Source organism: Neofelis nebulosa, chromosome 13, assembly GCF_028018385.1.
Source record: "Neofelis nebulosa isolate mNeoNeb1 chromosome 13, mNeoNeb1.pri, whole genome shotgun sequence".
Classification (NCBI taxonomy): Eukaryota; Metazoa; Chordata; class Mammalia; order Carnivora; family Felidae; genus Neofelis; species Neofelis nebulosa.
In genome coordinates, this window is record NC_080794.1 from 59,185,558 (window position 1) to 59,204,158 (window position 18,601).

Genomic DNA, 18,601 nt, shown 5'->3' on the forward strand with positions numbered 1-18,601 from the left:
GTTTTTGTGATCAAATAATTTACTTCACTGGCTCTCAATCAGAACCATCTAGAGTGTTTAAAAAAAAAAGAAAAGAAAAAGAAAAACATTCCCTGGGCTCCAACCCAGACCTTTTAGAACAGAATCTGCAGGGCATGGCATTAGAAGCAAAAGAAGAGTAAAGTACCCCATACTTTTATCTTTATCAGTGGGCCAAAGTCCCTTTAAGAGAGAGATGAAAGTAAATCTAGCTGATTGGTTACCTTATAAACATCACAGGTGGAATTAGCAGTGAGTGTACAGAAGCTTTAGACTTCAAGCTCACAGTTGTCTAAGAAGAGAACACTTCCATGGATCCACTTGTGATTCTGGTGCTCTGTCTCTCCTGTTGGCTTCTCCTTTCTCTCTGGAAACAGAACATTGGGAAGGGGAAGCTCCCGTCTGGCCCTCATCCTCTCCCTTTTATTGGAAATATCCTACAGGTAGATGTGAAGAACATCGGCAAATCCTTATGCAATGTAAGTATGCTTTATGCTCCTCCAGCAGTTTGCAAAGGGTATGTACATTAACCTCTGCTTTTAAATAAAATATCTTTACGAAAATATATTAAATTATAGTATATTAAAATAAAAACATCAAGATATATCTATAAAGCAAATACTCCTTGCGGAGTATTGTCAAGAATAGTGGAATAAGGGGTGCCTGGCTGGGTCAGTCAGTAGAGCGTGCGACTCTTGATCTCAGGGTCATGAGTTTGAGCCCCACAATGGGTGTAGAGATCACTTTTAAAAAATAGTGTAATAATGTTTTCTATGAATAGAGAAATATTTAGGTCGTTCTTTGGTATCATCAAAATAATCAAATGGCAAAAGCGAGGAATGTTGCTGCCCTTCTTTGTTTCAGAGACATTTGGTATGACTTCTGGCTGGAGGTAAACGGTAAGGGAGGTAGTTTGTGATTGGAGATTTCATTCGAGAAGTCATCTACTACATAAACTGTGTGTTTTATTCAGAATAGTCATGAAAATTGAACTCTGAAGAAGCAAATTGTGCCTGATGTCAAGGAAGTAGTTTTGAATAGTAGTTCATTTGCATGAGTGAATGAAAGAAAAAAATCCTTGGGGCCAGCTGGATGGTAACAGAATCCCTTTGGATTCTGTACAGAACTGCTGTCTGTACCCCAAGAATGCTGCAAGAAAGAAGCAATTCTCCTTCTATGAGATGCTGGCCTCTGTGATGCTTGCTCTCTTTTTATGTTAGTAATACCAGCAGATCTCAAAGTGGAGTGGGCCTTAGCATCATCTGTGGTGATTTTTAAAAAAAAAATACAGAATTCTAATGTCCATCGTAAGGCTACAGAGATAGAATCTCCAGGGGATGAGCTTTACAGATGATCCTGAAACCATCAGCTGGGTATTGGTCCCCAGGTAGGCACTGGGGACTGGTAAATTGCTCAGGCATCAGAGGTCTGCCAAGCAGGGTTGAAACTGGGGTGTTCTGTTATTAGACACTGGAAATATATAGGAAATTCTTTGAACTTCAGTCTCTCTATACAACAGGGTAAATAAACCTCGCTCAAGGTGTTGATGTGATGGTTAGTTGTAATAATCTGAGCAATAATAGTCTGGGCCATTGCCTGTCACATCAGTGGCCCTCTCTATGTGTCAGCTGTAACAATCTTATTTATACATAACATCCAGAAATAGGTGAAGCTACGTTTGGCAGAATAAAAACATCAACAATATGATGATGATATCAGGTTTAATCATGCACACACACACAAATGCACAAAATATAGCCAAACTGTGACTTCTTTGGGTAATAATATATACATTTTCTTTGTGTTTCTCAGCTCTCAAAAACCTATGGCCCGGTTTTCACTCTGTATTTTGGCATGAAGCCTGCTGTTGTGCTGCATGGATATAAGGCAGTGAAGGAAGCCCTGATTGATCTAGGAGAAGACTTTTCTGCAAGAGGAAGTTTCCCATTAGCTGAAAGAATTAATAAAGGACATGGTAGGTGTGCTGGTATGCAGGTTCAGCACTGGTTATGGGAGTAGGAAGGATGGAAAACAGGAATTTGAAGGGTAACTCAGCAGAACTTGGCCCATCTACAAGGCTTCCTCCTCCTTGCCTAGGACCTCTGTCCCAGTTTCTGTCTTCCCTCTGGTAGGAATCCTTTTCACCAATGGAAAGAGATGGAAGGAGATGCGGCGCTTCTGCCTCATGACCCTGCGGAATTTGGGGATGGGGAAGAGTGACCTTGAGAGCCGAGTTCAAGAGGAAGCCTACTACCTCATGGAAGAGTTGAGAAAAACCAATGGTGGGTTATTCTATAACCCTGACCTTGGCAGGCTGTTTGTTCTCTTGTCTACTGATATCCTTGGAAACATTTCAGCCCTTTTGTGGAGGAGAAAGGGTGTGCAGCAGAGAACCAAGGGAGGTTTTGTGTATCTATGCTTGTTATGTATGTCCTTCCATGACCGTGCATAGGCTGTGTATACAAAAGGTCATTTAATCCTATTCTGTCCCAAATTTGTTAATTTCCAAATCATTATGTCATGAAGGTAGAACGTTTGGGGAGTCATTTTTTCAAAGAGTTAGAGAACAATGTTTTTCTCATAATGTATATGTGCATTACCTGTTTCAGAACATGTCACCAGGGAATACTTGTCAGGTGGACACAGTGGAAGTGACCTCATCACCCCCTGATGGAGCACATGTAACAAGTGACATGTGCTTTTACTTCATTGGTCTATATGTGTTTGGTCAGCTTCATTGATCTGTCCGAAGGTTTCTTCCCAGGCCCATGTCTACGTTTCTGGCAGTAATGATACTTTTTTTATGGTTGTAATTCCCCAGGCATCTTTAGTGCAGCCCTTATCAGTTGTGATTTCCCTATAAACAGCTATTTAAAATTTTTTTTAATTTAAAATTTAAATTAGTTTCAAATGTACAAGTTAGTGATTGAACACTTTCATACATTACCCAGTGCTCATCACAAATGCCCTCCTTAATCCCCATCATCTATTTAACCCATCCCCCCCACCTCCATGCTGGTAACCATCAGTTTGTTCTGTATAGTTAAGAGTCTGTTTCTTGGTTTGCCTTTCTCTTTCTTTTTTTTCCCCCTTGCTCATTTGTTTCTGAAGTTCCACATATGAGTGAAATGATATGGTATTTGTCTTTCTCTGACTTATTTCACTTAGCATAATACACTCCAGCTCTATCCATGTCATTGCAAATGGCAAGATGTCATTCTTTTTGATGGCTAAGTAATATTCCATTGGTTATATATATACCACTTCTTTATCCATTCATCAGTCGTGAGCACTTAAGCTATTTCCATAATTTGGCTATTGCACATAATGCTGCTGTAAACATCGGGATACATGTATCCCTTTGAATTAGTAGTTTTGTATCCTTTGGGTAAATATCTAATAGTGCAATTGCTGGATCATAGAGTAGTTCTATTTTTTGAGGAACCTCCATACTGTTTTCCAGGGTGACTGTAAACAATTATTTTTAAATTACCAGTTTGAGTTATTTAATGTTGCTCGCTAATCTGTAGTATTATTTAATATATGTTAAGAAATATATGCTATAGCATAATCCTGAAAATTACACAAATACCAAGTTATAAAATGATTTATTTAAGTTTCAGCTATTAATAACTCTTTACCCTGCCTCCCTTATTAGTTGACTTTCCTTATATTACTCTCCTTTATAGTCTATTAATCATGTTTCTAATTTTCTCTATTTTGTAATGTTTTGACATCTTAGAGGCCTTGCAGAACCAGGGAACAACCTCCCCTCCCAGGGGTAATGAATTACTAGATACAGCAAACATCTTGTCTTAGAGCATGTCTTTGATTTGTAAATCAGCCTATCCACAGCCCATACCCCCAGCTGCCTCCTTTACCAAGTTCTCACACACCAAGCCAATACTCTCCCTGCTCTAAATCAACGCAGGGCCAATTACTGAAGAACTGGGGAACACCCCTGTAACCCAGAGCCCTCTGCAACTGTTCAAACTATCTGATCCTAAATGTACTCAGCATACCTACCCTGCCTTGCTCACTCCTTCCCATGAAAGCCCCAATGAAGGCTCTGGCCCATGCTTTCCCTCTGTTCCTTCTGCCTCCTCATCTACCTTGGTGCTTCCCTCTTGGGAACTCTGAGTAACAAACTATCTTTTCAATTGCTATCTTCTCCTGATCTACTGGCCTCACGATCTAAATAAAAATTCCAGGTGCATTTTAAAATCATTGGATTTGGGTTAGAACTTATATGGTAATTATTTTACCCCCCTCTGTCAGCTCCAGTGACTTATGAAGTGCTTGTCACAATGAATCTGATTTTCACTGTGGATTTCAAATTACCCTGCTTTTTAATTCTCTCTCTAAAATGAAGTGAAAGATTAAAAACCAAATTTTAGCTGTGAATCTCTCTCTCTCTCTCTCTCTCTCTCTCTCTCTCTCTCTCTCACACACACACACACACACACACACACACACACACACACACACAGAAATCTCAAGGCCTTCTTAAATTTATCCCCTACCTTCTAGAATAAGTTTTTCCAAAAGCTTACTGTCCTTGAGTGTTTCAGCTGAAAAGGAGTCTGGAATAGGAGCAGTTAACTAAACATGTTTCCTATTTTTTAATTCTGTCTCATTTCTTCCTCATTTTTGATTCTGGTCACCTTAATTACATTGATGATGTGAATTTGGGGCCTTTTGCATATAAAGTTTATTGATCATTTGATTATAGCAATTTCATTTAAATATTTCCCACTAAAAATATAAAACTTTTCCTCTGCTTTCATTTATCTGTAAAATGACAGAATTTACTTAAATGATAGTCCAAGTAAAAAATTTATAGCAACGATACGGGCTTCTGCTAATGGCTATATATAGTAATATTCCAGAATTCCACAAGAGGGCAGGCTGTCCAAATAAATGTGGGGCCTGATCGACACTATTTCCTAGAGAAGAAAATTATTTTTTTCCATATTGCAATAAAGAAATAAAAGGACTCTATTTATTGCCTTTTCTGTTTTAAAAAAAAATTTTTAAGTAGGTTCCATGCTGAACGTGGGGCTTGATCTCATGAGCCAGCCAGGCGTCCCAGGACTCTTTATCAAGTTCATCTTTTTTGTCTGCTTACCTGTGACTTAAGTTTGAAATAAAGATTTCTTACTTTACTTTTATTTTAAGCAAATTGTATTGTAATTTGTATTCATTTGTGTTAGTTTTCTTCTCATATAATATGAATAGCTTTTGCTTTTTTACATTCATTCCATCCAGTATCTGCATTTTTCCATAATCTTCCTTTCTCTAATCTTTTCCTCTGCTGATTTTACACATGGGTCACTTCAACTATTCATTGTACATAAAAGGTTTCCAGGTCCTTAGTCATTTTTTCTCTTCCTTATATGAGTGCTAATTGCAAGCTTACCAAACAGGTGTGATTCTTCATTCATAACCTGAATCATTACGTAGTTTTTAAAAATTTATTTTTATTATTATTATTTTTAAGTAATCTCCACACCCAATGTGGAGCTTGAACACACGACTCCAAGACCAACAGTTGCATGCTCCATGTACTGCCACGCACCCCTATTAGGTATTTTTAAAAGTCGCTTCTTGGGGCATCTGGTGGGCTCAGTCAGTAAAGTCGGTCTTGATCTCAGGGTCATGAGTTCAAGCCCTGCGTTGGCTAAAAAGTAAAAGAAGGGAAGAGAGAGAGAGGGTGACAGGAAAACAGGGAGGGAGGGAGGGAGGGAGGGAGGAAGGAAGGAAGGAAGGAAGGAAGGAAGGAAGGAAGGAAGGAAGGAAGGAAGGAAGGAAGGAAGGAAGGGACTTCTTCAAATTTGTTTCTTTTCTTCTTCAAAGTAATAGTCCCCTTGGGTAAAAATCAGGTAAACAAATGTAGTGATATACGAATTTGCGTGTCATCCTTGTGCAGGTGCCATGCTAATCTTCTCTGTATCGTTCCAATTTTAGTATATGTGCTACTGAAGCGAGCACCAAATGTAGTGATATAAATGGAGTATTTGGCAAACTACTATTAAACAAACGATGCAATGGGCTTCACATTAAAAAAATTTTTTTTTTTTACATGTATTTATTTTTGAGAGACACAGACAGAGTGCAAGCAGGGGAGGGGCAGAGAGAGAAGGAGACACAGAATCTGAAGCAGGCTCCAGGCTCCGAACAAGCTGTCAGCACAGAGCCGGATTTGGGGCGTGAACCCACGAACCGAACTGTGAGATCGATCATGACCTGAGCTGAAGTCCGATGCTCAACTGACTGAGCCACCCAGGCAGGAATGGACTTCACTTTTAAGGGAAAAGTGACAAGTTGATTTTAAGCATACTAAAATTTTCACCGATAAAGGGATTGCTAGGTAGATACTGCTTTAGAGGTTCTAAAATTACCTTTATCTGTTATCAACAACAAAGACTTTTATATGTATATTTTAATGCTATTTAATAAATCTTTCCTATTCTTTTTTTTTTAAATCTCTCCTATTCTTTAGCCTTACCCTGTGACCCCACTTTCGTCCTGGGCTGTGCTACCTGTAATATGGTCTGCTCCATTATTTTCCAAAATCGTTTTGATTATACACATCAGACTTTACTTGGCTTCCTGGAAAGATTTCATGAAAACAGCAAGATTTTGAGCTCCTCATGGGTCCAGGTGAGGTCAAGATCCTCTCTTCCTGAGAAGCTACTTATACTGTTTTGTCCAAGTCCAAAATTCTGTATGAACCATGCTGTGAAGTGAATGAAAACTAGACATTTTGGATGTTATAATGTGGTAACTGTGGAAATCAGATTCTTCTCCCTTCTTGAGATTTGTTTTCTTTGTTTTGCTTGCTATAGGTTTGTGCTATTGTTTTTTTTTTTTTTTTACTTTTTTTAATGTTTTATTTTATTTTTGAGAGAGAGAGAGAGAGAGAGAGAGAGAGGGACAGAGTACAAATAGGGGAGGGGCAGAGAGAGAGGGAGACACAGAAGCCAAAGCAGGCTCCAGACTCCAAGCTGTTAGCACTGAGCCGATGTGGGACTTGAACTCACGAACCATGAGATCATGAGGCTCGAACTCATGAACCATGAAATCATGACCTGAACCAAAGTCAGACGCTTAACGGACTGAGCCACCCAGGCACCCCCGTGTGTGCTGGGTTTTTTGCTTTCTATAGGCTGTAGATGTTTATTTAGTGACTTTTCTGAACTGTTTTTGCTAAGTCTCTTGTCATGTGCGGTCTCTGAAATCTCTGTTCCTTTAGCTTGTATTAAGCTAATGTTTTGATGGAAGTTTCCTTGAATGTGAGGAGCTGAAATGAAGGGAGAAAGAGGGGGTGGGGAGAGAAAGGGAGGGGGAGAAGGGGGAGAAAGAGAGAGAACTGGATGGAAGAAGGGAGGGACAGAGGAAGGGAGGGAAAGAGAGGGAGGGAGGGAGAAGGAAGGGAGGGAGGGAGAGGGAGGGAGGGAGGAAGGAACTAATGAATTTTTCCAGATTGGCTCTGTGCTGGGACACTCCTTCAATGCTTTCATCAGACTGTTTTCAATTCTTTCTCAGCTTGTGCTGAGCCAAGATCATCCAGAGGTGAAAGCTTAGGGTCTTCTGAGGTCTTTTCTTAGCCTATGTCCTACTTTCTAAACTTTTTTTTTTTTTTATTTTTGTTTAATGTTTATTTATTCTTGAGAGAGAGAGACAGAGTGTGAGTGGGGGAGGAGCAGAGGGAGAGGGAGACACATAATCTGAAGCTGGCTCCAGGCTCTGAGCTGTCAGCACAGAGCCCAACGCGGGGCTCGAACCCACGAACCGTGAGATCACGACCTGAGCCAAAGTCGGACGCTTTAACCGACTGAGCCACCCAGGCGCCCCCTAAACTTTAAATTTCTAACTTCCTCAGTATACATGGGTGCTTTTGAATGCCCTAATTTCCAGAAGTTACTCTCTCCTCAGCTTTTCTTCCTAGGATTTTGATGTTGTATCCTATGCCTTAACTAATCTTTGCCCGAGGAGGCTATGGGTTATTCATTTGCCTTACAGAGTTTTGGAGACATACCTACTGCTTTTCCACCCTGAGTTCTAAGTTAGATGAGACAACGACCAGAGCCCTTCAGATTGCCCCAGAGAAGTGGCAACAGAGAAAACATTTTTTTGTGAGGATGGTCAGCTCTACTCTTATTGAACTAGAAACCAGAGTCCCATGCAAGAAGCTGCTCTTGTTAAGACCCCTGCCAAACTGAGGAAAGAGGTGGGACAAGGACAAATTAAAAACTTCACAAAGCTTTCCCGCCATTTTCAAGTTACCTTTTTCTTAATTCAGCATTCACTTGATTGCTTTGTTTTCTAGAGTTCAAGTTGATTCTCATGGTTTTTGCTAAAATTTTCAGCCTTTTTTTGAGAGGGACCTACCTTTGGAGCTGTCTACTGTGACATTTTCACCAGTTACACTCAGTGAAGTGAATTTTTGAATACCGAACTCCTGCCCAGGGCAAGCCTCCTGGAGTGTGCATCTGAGAAAGATAGTTGAAGCCTTTATTTCACAGACAAGAAGACAAATGTCCAAATATGGAGCTGGTGCAATTCAAGCCCATTTGTTCCCTGGTCTGTGATTTTTCCACTAAACCTCAAACCTCAGTTTCCATAAGCTACTTTGGTGACTGCCTGGAAACATGACCACATCACTCCATGGGCATGCAGGCCCCTGCTGGAAGGTTCCCATTGCCCACAAGGTTTGTCCTCCACTCACTTAGTGACCTCTTCATCACATTACTTAACAGAAGTGTGCTAATTTAGGAAGGAAGAGAATATCTCCTTTAAGAAGAGAAAACGTTTGGGACCACAGATGCTACCAGGGAACACTGACTAGGGAGTAGCTTTGTGCTATATATCAAGTTGCCCAAACTCCCTTAACTTTGGTCTTCATCTATAAAATGTGAATCATAGTAATTCGTGTCATTCTATATTTCAAGGTTGTAGGGAGGAATTAATATTTAAAAAATGAGAATTGGGGCACCTGGGTGGCTCAGTCACTTCAGTCAGTTGAGCATCCAACTCTTGATTTTGGCTCAGGTCATGATCCCAGGGACATGGGATTGAGCCCCACGTTGGGCTCTGTGCTGACAGCACACAGGGCCTGCTTGGACTTCTCTCCCTCCTCTCTCTCTGTCTCTGCCCCTCCCCCCACTTGCACCTGCACCTTCTCTCAAAATAAATAAACTTAAAAAAAAAAAGTTTCTCTCTCTCTCTCTCCCTTTGCCCCTCTGCCCTGCTTGTATTCTCTCTCATTCTTTCTAAAAATTAAAAAATAGGCATGCCTGGGTGGCTCAGTCGGTGGAGCATCCAAACTCTTAATTTCAGTGCAGATGTGATCTCATGGTTCATGAGATTGAGCCCCACATCGGGCTCTGTGCTGATGGCACAGAGCCTCCTTGGTATTCTCTCTCTCCCTCTCTCTGCCCCTCCCCACACTTTCACTCTCCCAAAATAAATAAATAAACTTGAAAAAATAAACTCATTTGATGTCGTAGACTCTGGGTCTAGAGTTCTTTCTTGCCCAGCAAGAAAGCAGGACACAGGATTAAAATGCGAGAGATGACTAATGTCCTGGAGAAGACAAGAGCCCCGATTAAGGGTCCTTGCTCCATTTTATTAGGATCAGAAGGCTTACAAACATGGTAATGGACGTGAACAAAGGGACAATGAAACTGTGAACATTAACTTATGGACATGAGCGAAAGAGGGGTTTGAAGATATGCGGAGTTAGGGGTTTGGGTCAATACAAAACAAAGGTTTTTTACAGCAGGCGGAAGGTTGTTTACAGCAGACGTGAGGCACCACTTATCTAGCAAGAAAGAACACTAGACCCAGAGTCTACGACAATTTAAAAAATTTAAAAATTTAAGTTAAAAAAAGAGAGAATTGACATAAAGATGCCTTAATACTATGAGGTTGATGTATGTGTATAGGAAATTATTATTATCTTCCATCATCTGGTCAGAGTTTGTTCCCGTAAGTATCCCTATGAGCATTAGACAGTACTTTTATATGCACATTAAATGCTTCCCCAGAAGATAGAGACCCATTTTTTTCTTCATCTCATTTCTTTAATGTTTTTAATTTAATAATTAATTTTTTTTTTTTTTTTATCCTTAAGATCTACAATAGTTTCCCTGCTCTCATTGATTACCTCCCAGGAAGTCATCGCAAAATATTTAAAAATTTTACTTATACATACAATTATATTTTAGAGAAAATCAAAGAACACCAGGAATCCTTGGACATTAACAATCCTCGGGATTTCATTGATTACTTCTTGATCAAAATGAAACAGGTAAAATGTTGATGACAGATCATTTATTTGCCTGCATTTTTGGGGTTCACTGATTAGTTCTGTACTTATCGGGGATGTTTCAATAGGCAAGAAATGCTTGGCCAAACACTTTAGGTTCTTATGTATGCATGGATCTGGATTGAGCATCATAGAAGATCTAAGATTGAATTGCTAAATACCTGGAATACATGGAAACTGTTTGTTAGGTTTCTACCTGAGAAGAAAGAGAATGTACACTTGTTTTGAGGGTTGATGTAGATCCTCAAATATTTGCAATAAGGAATAGGGGAGGGAATTTCAGATTGGTAGAGTGGTATGATGAGAGGTTCAGGGGTGTGTATTGTCAAAGAGATTGGATGGATAGAAGAGAGAAGTCTTCGCTGAGTGTAGCCAAACATGAATTTGGACAGATACAGAGTTGCACATTGGTGTCTGTCAAGTAACTGTAAACCTGAGTGTTGGCATGACAAGTTTTGATTTTATCAGGTAGGTGTATGAGCCACAAGAGTGGAATGCAAGTAATTATTGGGGGAAATTATCCTGGGAGCCCTGGAGAATGATCTGTATGATAAGAATGGGACTCCAGAACCAACTGTGAGATTTTTCATTTCTTTGGACTTTGGCTTGATAAGAGTCTGGACCATGGAAATACAGAGGATCCTGAAATCAAATCAAATTGTTCATCTTGTCACATCTCAGGGATCTATAGAGACTGGTTTTAGTTGGAGGAGAGGATAAGTAGGAACTGTAGGGGAAATTTTAGTAATAAGAACAGATACAGCATTTGAGAAGTTTAACCAAGGAGTGAAAGATTTAGATAATAAATCTGAATGAGTGATAGGATCAAGTTGGAAATCATGTGACAACAGTAATGTAGATGACATAAGGACACTTGTGGAGGTACAAAGTCCTCTTTGAACTGGGGAGAGACCAAATCCAGAATGTATCCTAAGGAGCTAATTCTAGAGAAGGAAATTCCTTCATCTGAGGCCATCATTATTTTATCTAATCACCTTGTAACTCTGGGCAGAAATGAGAAACCAGTTAGTAAGCTAAAATGGCAAGGAGTCAAAGGTGCCCATGAGGGTGACTGTCAAAGAATTGTCCATGCATGTCAATTGGACTGCTCAAATCATGTATTCTGGGTGGAATGAAGTGAAGAAGACAGAATGGTTTGAAGAAACTGGAAGAGGGACGAAGCAAATTACTTCCACCCTCTTCTTTCTCTACTGATAGGGCAATTATTTTTATCTCTCTGGTGATCATCTGATTTGAGAATCTGATTAAAAAGTATGGACATTTGGGTACCTGGGTGGATCAGTCGGTTAAGCATCCGACTTCAGCTCAGGTCATGATATCACGGCTCATGATTTCAAGCCCTGAATCAGGCTCTGTGCTGACAGCTCAGAGCCTGGAGCCTGCTTCAGATTCTGTGACTCCCTCTCTCTCTCTCTGCCCCTCCCCTGCTAATGCTCTGTCTCTCTCTGTCTCTCAAAAAATAAATAAATGTTAAAAAAAAATTTTTTTTTTTAAGTATGGACATCTTCCCAGAAGAATGCACCTACATGAATTTTTTTTTTTTTTTTGCACATATTTGGAGGAATTTTCTTAATGCTGGGAAGCCTCTCCACTGATCCTGGGCTAATTAAGGGTCTGACATCTCTCTTTCAGTTAACAGTATTTCCTTAATACTATATTTTAAAATTGCATTGTTCCTCTGGTCTTCATCATAGTATTTAAATTCTATCTTATTCCTTTTTGTTGTTGTTAACATCTTCATAGAGTATAATTTACATACCAAACCCTTCACACATTTCAAGTACAATTCAGGAGTTGTGTATTTTCAGAGTTCTGCAACACCACAGCAATCAATTACCAAATATTTTCATCACCCTGAAAAGAAGCCCCATACGCGCCATCAGAAATCTCCATTGCCCCTGAATCCTCCCTTCAGGCATCACTCCTCTACTTTCTGTCTTTATAGATTTGCTATTCTGGATGTTTCATATTAATGGACTTCTACAGTATGTGGTCTTTTGTTCTAGCTTCTTTCATTTAACATGTTTTCAAGGTTCATTGATGTAACTTATATCAGTACTTCATTCCTTTGGTTGAATATTGTTCTGGAGTGGCTATGCCATATTTTATATATCCACTCATTGGTTGATGGACATTTTGGTTGTTTCTGGTTTTCTGGTTATTATGAATAAACTTCTATGGACATTTGTGTACACGTTTTTGTATATACAAATGCTTTAATTTCTCTTGGGTATATACCTGGTGATAGAATTGCCGGGCCATATGATAACTTTGTATTTAACCTTGGGAGGAAGTGTGGTGGGTCAAAGACCTGAATGTAAGAGCTAAAAATGTAAAACTCGTAATTACAAGAAAACTTAGGCATAAAATTGGCTAAAATTGATAATCCATTTGTATGTAAGCACTGATTCTTTAAATTCGCTTCAACAGTAGGAAATGCTAAAAATGGTTTATTAGTGCCCTATTCTTTTTCCTCGCTTTAGAGTAATTTTGGGTTGGCAATGTTAGAAAACTGTGTGAAGTTGATGTTACTGGTGGGTCTAGTAAGTACAGCTATTGAGTGGGTTAAGCCTGTCTTAATGGAGTTGATTACATGTTAGGCATGCCACTGGTCACTTGGGGATTATAAAAACCTTATTAAATTAATGCTGGTCTATAGGAAGGGATAGGAAGAAATTATTATTATTATTATTATTATTATTATTATTATTATTATTATTTGTATTTTAGTGACCTCCATAGTAAGTATTTCAAATGGCCCTATGGTTATTATCGACTTTGTGTCATCCTTACCTTAAACCAACTTCGGTTGTCCTTGTGAAGTGCTTTTGCTCTCCCAGTGTACAGTTTATGAGACCTCTATTCAGTCAGTCTCTTATCCTCAACATCTGCATTTCCCCTACACTCTCCTTCATCCCTTATGAGCAGTTAATGCTTAAATTTTCTGTCTTCATGTCTGTAGTATTTCTTCTATCTCTATATCCCCATTAATTCCTATACTTGTTTCCTACTCCAAGTTGCCTCCTGCCTCACATCTAGAATAATCTGTTCTAGGATGTGCTGTCATGTTAGCTTTTGCACATTTTCAACCTCATAATGAGATTTTAGGCAATATAGAATCCACGTAAATTCTGTAACAGAAGAAGAGAATTGCAAATTCTCGATCTTGGTTTATACCATTTTTTGAGATATTGCTCTAATTTACTCATTTCTCTCTATTCAGATTGTGTTTGCCTACCTACAAGAGAAAACCCAATTAAAAATATTTTAAGAAAGTGTAGTGGGTTTATTTATCTCATGTACAGCGAATTTCATGTAGAGCAGTCCAGGACATGTACAGTAGCTCTGAAGTATCATGGACTCAGGTGCCTTCTATTTTTCTTTAGCACACTTAGTGTGTAGGCTTTATGTTCATGCTCAAATACTCGTGTTTCAAGATGATGTCTACACCACCACCACCACCTACATATCTGTGTTTTGAGTAAGAAGAAGGAAAGAGAAAGTAGCATCCATAGGCCATTGGTAAGAAATAGATTGCTTGGCCAATGTAGCTGCAAAGGAGGCTGGGCAGTGGAATTTGTAGGCAAGCAAGGGATAAGGAATAGGAAATGAAGATTGGGTCAGCTAATGCATACAGTTTTCCATACCATACAGTTATTATTTTAACACTGCCCTCTCCAGTTTCTAAGTTTGCTTCCCTTGATAACAATATGCTATTTGGGATTTATTGTAATGACATGTGCTGGCAAACCATCAAATAACGGCGTTGAATAATTCCTAGGAAAACCACAGTCAGCAGTTGGAGTTCACTATTGAAAACTTGATAGCCACTGCAAGTGATTTGTTTGGAGCTGGGACAGAGACCACAAGCACCACCCTAAGATATGCTCTCCTGCTCCTGCTGAAGCACCCGGAAGTCACAGGTACCGCCAGCATGGTAGGCAGGGTGAATTTCAGAAATGATGTTGAGAAGACACTCGTATGGGCTTCCATCTTGTTTCTCTTAGAGAAGCTTCATTACTGAAATTCCTGTGCCACCAGCTCTAATTTGTCCAAATATGAAAAAGGGAGATAAGTGAGGCAAATTCACACACTAGCAGAGGATGACTGAGAAGTGAAGACAGTGTGAGCAATAATAGCAAAAGCAGAAAGCTATGGATTTTATCAACAAAAAGAACTTTGGATAAATGTCTAGATTTTATGGGAAAGGATTTATAGCAGGCACGGCCAGCATAAGTTGAATATCAGTTTTCTTAAAAGAGGCCACTTTGAATGGTAGGTGTGTTCTTGGAGAAATCTTTCCTGGGGTTGCTGAGTCAGTTGAGCATCTGACTCTTGGCTTCAGCTCAGGTCATGGTTCCAGGGTCATGGGATTGGGCTTTGCATCGGGCTCCATGCTGAGTGTGGAGCCTGCTTAAGGTTCTCTCTCTTTCTCTCTCTCCCTCTCTCAGCCTCTCTCCTCTGCTTGTGCTGTAAGAAATGAATGAAGAAAGAAAGAAAGAAAGAAAGAAAGAAAGAAAGAAAGAAAGAAAGAAAGAAAGAAAGAAAGAAAGAAAGAAAGAAAGAAAGAAAGAAAGAAAGAAAACAAGGAAAGAAAGAAAAGAAAGAAAAAAAAGAAAAGAAAGAAGGGAAGGGAAGGGAAGGGAAATATTCTGAATATGCAGTTTTCTAATGATAAGGTAGGGAAGATGGGAACTATGTTTGTTGAAGTATAGCAGAAACTTAGTGAGACGGCCTGAGAAAATTTCCAGTCTGGGAAGTATTTTAGAAGGTTAGATTTATAAAAGATACATGCTATTTAGACACAATGTGATTTAAAGGATTTTTTTTTCCCTTTTAATTTTTTTTTAACTTTGTTTATTTTTAAGTAAGCTCCATGCCCAGAGCAGAGCCCAATGCGGGGCTTGAACTCACAACCCTGAGATCAAGACCTGAGCTGAGATCAAGAGTTAGACACTTTAACCGACTGAGACACCCAGGCACCCCATTTTTTTCCTTTTTAAACAACTATATTTTTCCACCTTTTTGAGATATAATTAACAAGTAAAAATTGTATATACTTATAGTATATAATGTGATGATTTCATATACATGTACATTGTGAAATGATTACCACAATCAAGCTAATTAACATATTTACCATCTCACATAGTTACCTTTTGGAGGAGGAGGGTATGGTGACAACTCTTAATATCTACTCTCTTAGCAAATTTCAAGTGTACAATACAGTATTAATCACAGTCACCATGTTGTACATTAGACACCCAAATTTATTCATTTTAAAAGTTTGAACCCTTCGACCAATATCTCTCCATTTCCCCCACCCCCAGCCTCTGGCAGCCACCATTCTACTTGCTGCTCCTATGAATTTGACTTTTTTAGATTCCACATATATGTGAGATCATGCAGTATTTGTCTTTTTGTGTCTGGCATATTTACTTAGTGTAGTATCCTTTAGTTTCATCCATGTTGTTGCAAATGCCAGATTTTCTTCTTTATTGGCTAAATAATATTCTGTTGTTACCCTTTTCTTTGTTCATCTATCAATGAACACTTAGGTGTTTCCATATCTTGGCTATTGTGAATAATGCTGCAATGAACATGAGAGTGCAGAGATCTCTTTGAGATACTGATTTCCTTTTCTGTGGATATATGCCCAGAAGTAGAATTGTTGGATCAATGTTAGTTCAGGTTTTAATTTTTTCAGCAACCTCTCTACTGTTTTCTATAATTGCTGTACCAATTTACATTCCTATCATCAGTTTACAGGGTTCTCTTTTTTTCTGCATCCTTACTAATATTTTTTATCTCCTGTCTTTTTGATAATAGCCATACTAACAGGTGTAAGGTGATATCTCACTGTGGTTTTGATCAACACGTCCCTGATATTCAGTACCTTTTCATATATCCATAGGCCATTTGTATGTCTTCTTTGGAAAAATGTGTATTCAGGTATTGTGCCCATTTTATTTTAGGTTGTTAATTTTTTGCTATTGAGCAGTATGAGTTTCTTATGTATTTTGAATATTAATCCCTCATCAGATACATGCTTTGCAAATGTTTTCTTCTATTCCATAGGTTACCTTTTCATTTTATTGATTGTTTCCTTTGTTGTTGTTGTTGTTTTTGAGTAAACTTTAAGCCCTATGTGGGGCCCAAACTCACAATCCCGAGGTCAAGAGTCTCATGCTCTACTGACTGAGCCAGCCAGGTGCCCCCGTATTCTACCGTTTTGATTACTGTAGCTTTGTAATAGGGCTTGAAATCAGAAAGCATGGTACCTCCAGCTCTGTTCTTTTTTCTCAAGACTGCTTTGTCTATTCAGGGTCTTCTGTGGTTTAGTATGAACTTTAGGATTTCTTTTTCTATTTTCGTGAAAAATGTCATTGGAATTTTGGTAAGGATTACATTGGAGTAGATTACTTTAGTTAATATAGGCACTTTAACAATATTAATTCTTCTAATCCATGACCACAGGATATCTTTCCATTTAATTGTGTCCTCTTCAATTTTTTAATCAATGTTCTATAGTTTTCAGTGTACATATCTTTCACCTCTTTGGCTAAATTTGTTACTGAGCATTTTATTCTTTTTGATGCCATTGTAAATGGAATTGTCTAATTTCTCTTTCAGATAGATCATTGTTAGTGTATAGAAACACAACTGATTTTTATATATTGAGTTATATCTTTCTACTTTACTGAATTTGTTTATTCCAACAATTTTTGGTGAAGTCTGTAGGATTTTCTATATATAAGATCATGTCATCTGCAAACAGACACCATTTAACTTCTTTCTGTTCAGTATGGATGCCTCTTATTTATTTTTCTTGTTTAATTGCTCAGGCTAATCCAGTACTATGTTGAATAAAAGTGGCAAGTGTAGGCATCCTTGTCTTGTTCCTAATCTTAAAGGAGAAAACTTTCACCATTTCACCACTGAGTATGATGTTGTCCTTGGCTTGTCATGTATGGCCTTTATTATATTGAGGTACATTCCTTTTATATGTAATTTGTTGAGAATTTTTTTAATCATGAAAGGATGTTAAACTTTGTCAAATGCTTTTTCTGCATCTACTGAGATGATTATATCATTTTTGTCCTTCATTCTGTTAATACAGTGTATCATATTTATCTTTTTGAGTATTCTGAACCACCCAGACATCCCAGTGATAAATCAAGCTTGATCATGGTGTATGATCCTTCCAGGGTGCTGTTGAAGTCAATTTGTTAGGGTTTTTTTGTTGTTTTGTTTTTGTTTTTGTTTTTGTTTGAGAATTTGATCTGTGTTCATCAGGAATATTAGCCTTTTCTTATACTGATGTCACACTTCTAAAGGAATTTTATTATTTCAGAAGTCTGAGTCCAGAAAAATGGTGTTTGCGACAACAATTTCTTTTTGGGTCAATAGTTTTTATCTTTTGCGAACTAAGAACAACTTAAAAAATGTTTTTAAAACTTCAAGAATATTCTGGTTGTGCACAGCAGATCAGTTATACACATGATTTTCTGAATCAGAATCCCATTGAAATGATGATAAATTAATTATAAATGAGCACTACTGTTTCAGTTGGAGAAGAGAAGCACACCAAAACAGTTATCAAATCTTCAACAAATTTCTAAAGCATAGAGAGTGAATGGAGGGCTGATAACCATCTCAGGAGGGAGATTGAAGTTGTAAGCTAAATGTCAAAGAAGGAAGATTTAGTCTGGGAAAACAAGCCCCTACAACTACATAAGGCTCAGTATTGAAAGAACCAAATCTCAAGAAAGGTAGAGGGAGATTGGAGTAGAAAACAGGAGGCTCTCCCTGCCTAGGTTCCTGCTACAACTTCTCTTAGCAGGTAACTGTTTTCCCTCCACAGAAAAGGGAGCTCACTCTCTAGAGAAACTGAACCTAAGAGACCTTGCCCTCAGGGACACTTGGCAGAGACAGAGAAAGAGTGAAGTGTAGGGCTGAAAAAGAAAGACTAAGTAATAGTTTACTTGAATTCTGAGACCCTTAGCTCCTTTCTCTATCCTCTTCCTAAAATTCAGCAGCCAGATATAGACCTCAGAGAATGAACAACTCCAGAGAAAAGACCTCCCTCTTCTGCCATCTAGACAGAAAACTCTCACCAAATTCCCAGCAAAGTGAATGAAATAATAATATCCTCCCTAAGACAGAGGGTCATGGAATTACAGAACACCATGATTAAAGAAAAATTCGTAAAAACTTTCAGAGATAAAT

At 38.6% G+C, this 18,601-nt stretch overlaps 1 protein-coding gene and 2 non-coding genes across 4 annotated transcripts in view; 1 reads left to right on the top strand and 2 right to left on the bottom strand.

Moving 5' to 3' along the window:
• The first annotated feature begins 211 nt into the window (after positions 1-211).
• Positions 212-18,601, top strand: part of LOC131493112 (cytochrome P450 2C41-like) — a 33,966-nt gene continuing 15,576 nt past the window's right edge. The window contains exons 1-6 of one of the 2 annotated variants that reach the window (XM_058697231.1): positions 212-497; positions 1,831-1,993; positions 2,151-2,300; positions 6,521-6,681; positions 10,157-10,333; positions 14,154-14,295. In XM_058697231.1, the coding sequence (XP_058553214.1) occupies positions 330-497; positions 1,831-1,993; positions 2,151-2,300; positions 6,521-6,681; positions 10,157-10,333; positions 14,154-14,295 (961 nt within the window). In that variant the 5' untranslated portion in view covers positions 212-329. Of the gene's footprint in view, positions 498-899; positions 918-1,830; positions 1,994-2,150; positions 2,301-6,520; positions 6,682-10,156; positions 10,334-14,153; positions 14,296-18,601 lie in introns of those variants that run through there. The other variant, XM_058697232.1, reaches the window with a different exon arrangement.
• Positions 5,903-6,009, bottom strand: LOC131494211 (U6 spliceosomal RNA). Its single transcript, XR_009253258.1, has one exon. It is a non-coding gene; the product is annotated as a U6 spliceosomal RNA (small nuclear RNA).
• Positions 7,785-7,870, bottom strand: TRNAQ-UUG (transfer RNA glutamine (anticodon UUG)). The gene has a single exon. It is a non-coding gene; the product is annotated as a tRNA-Gln (tRNA).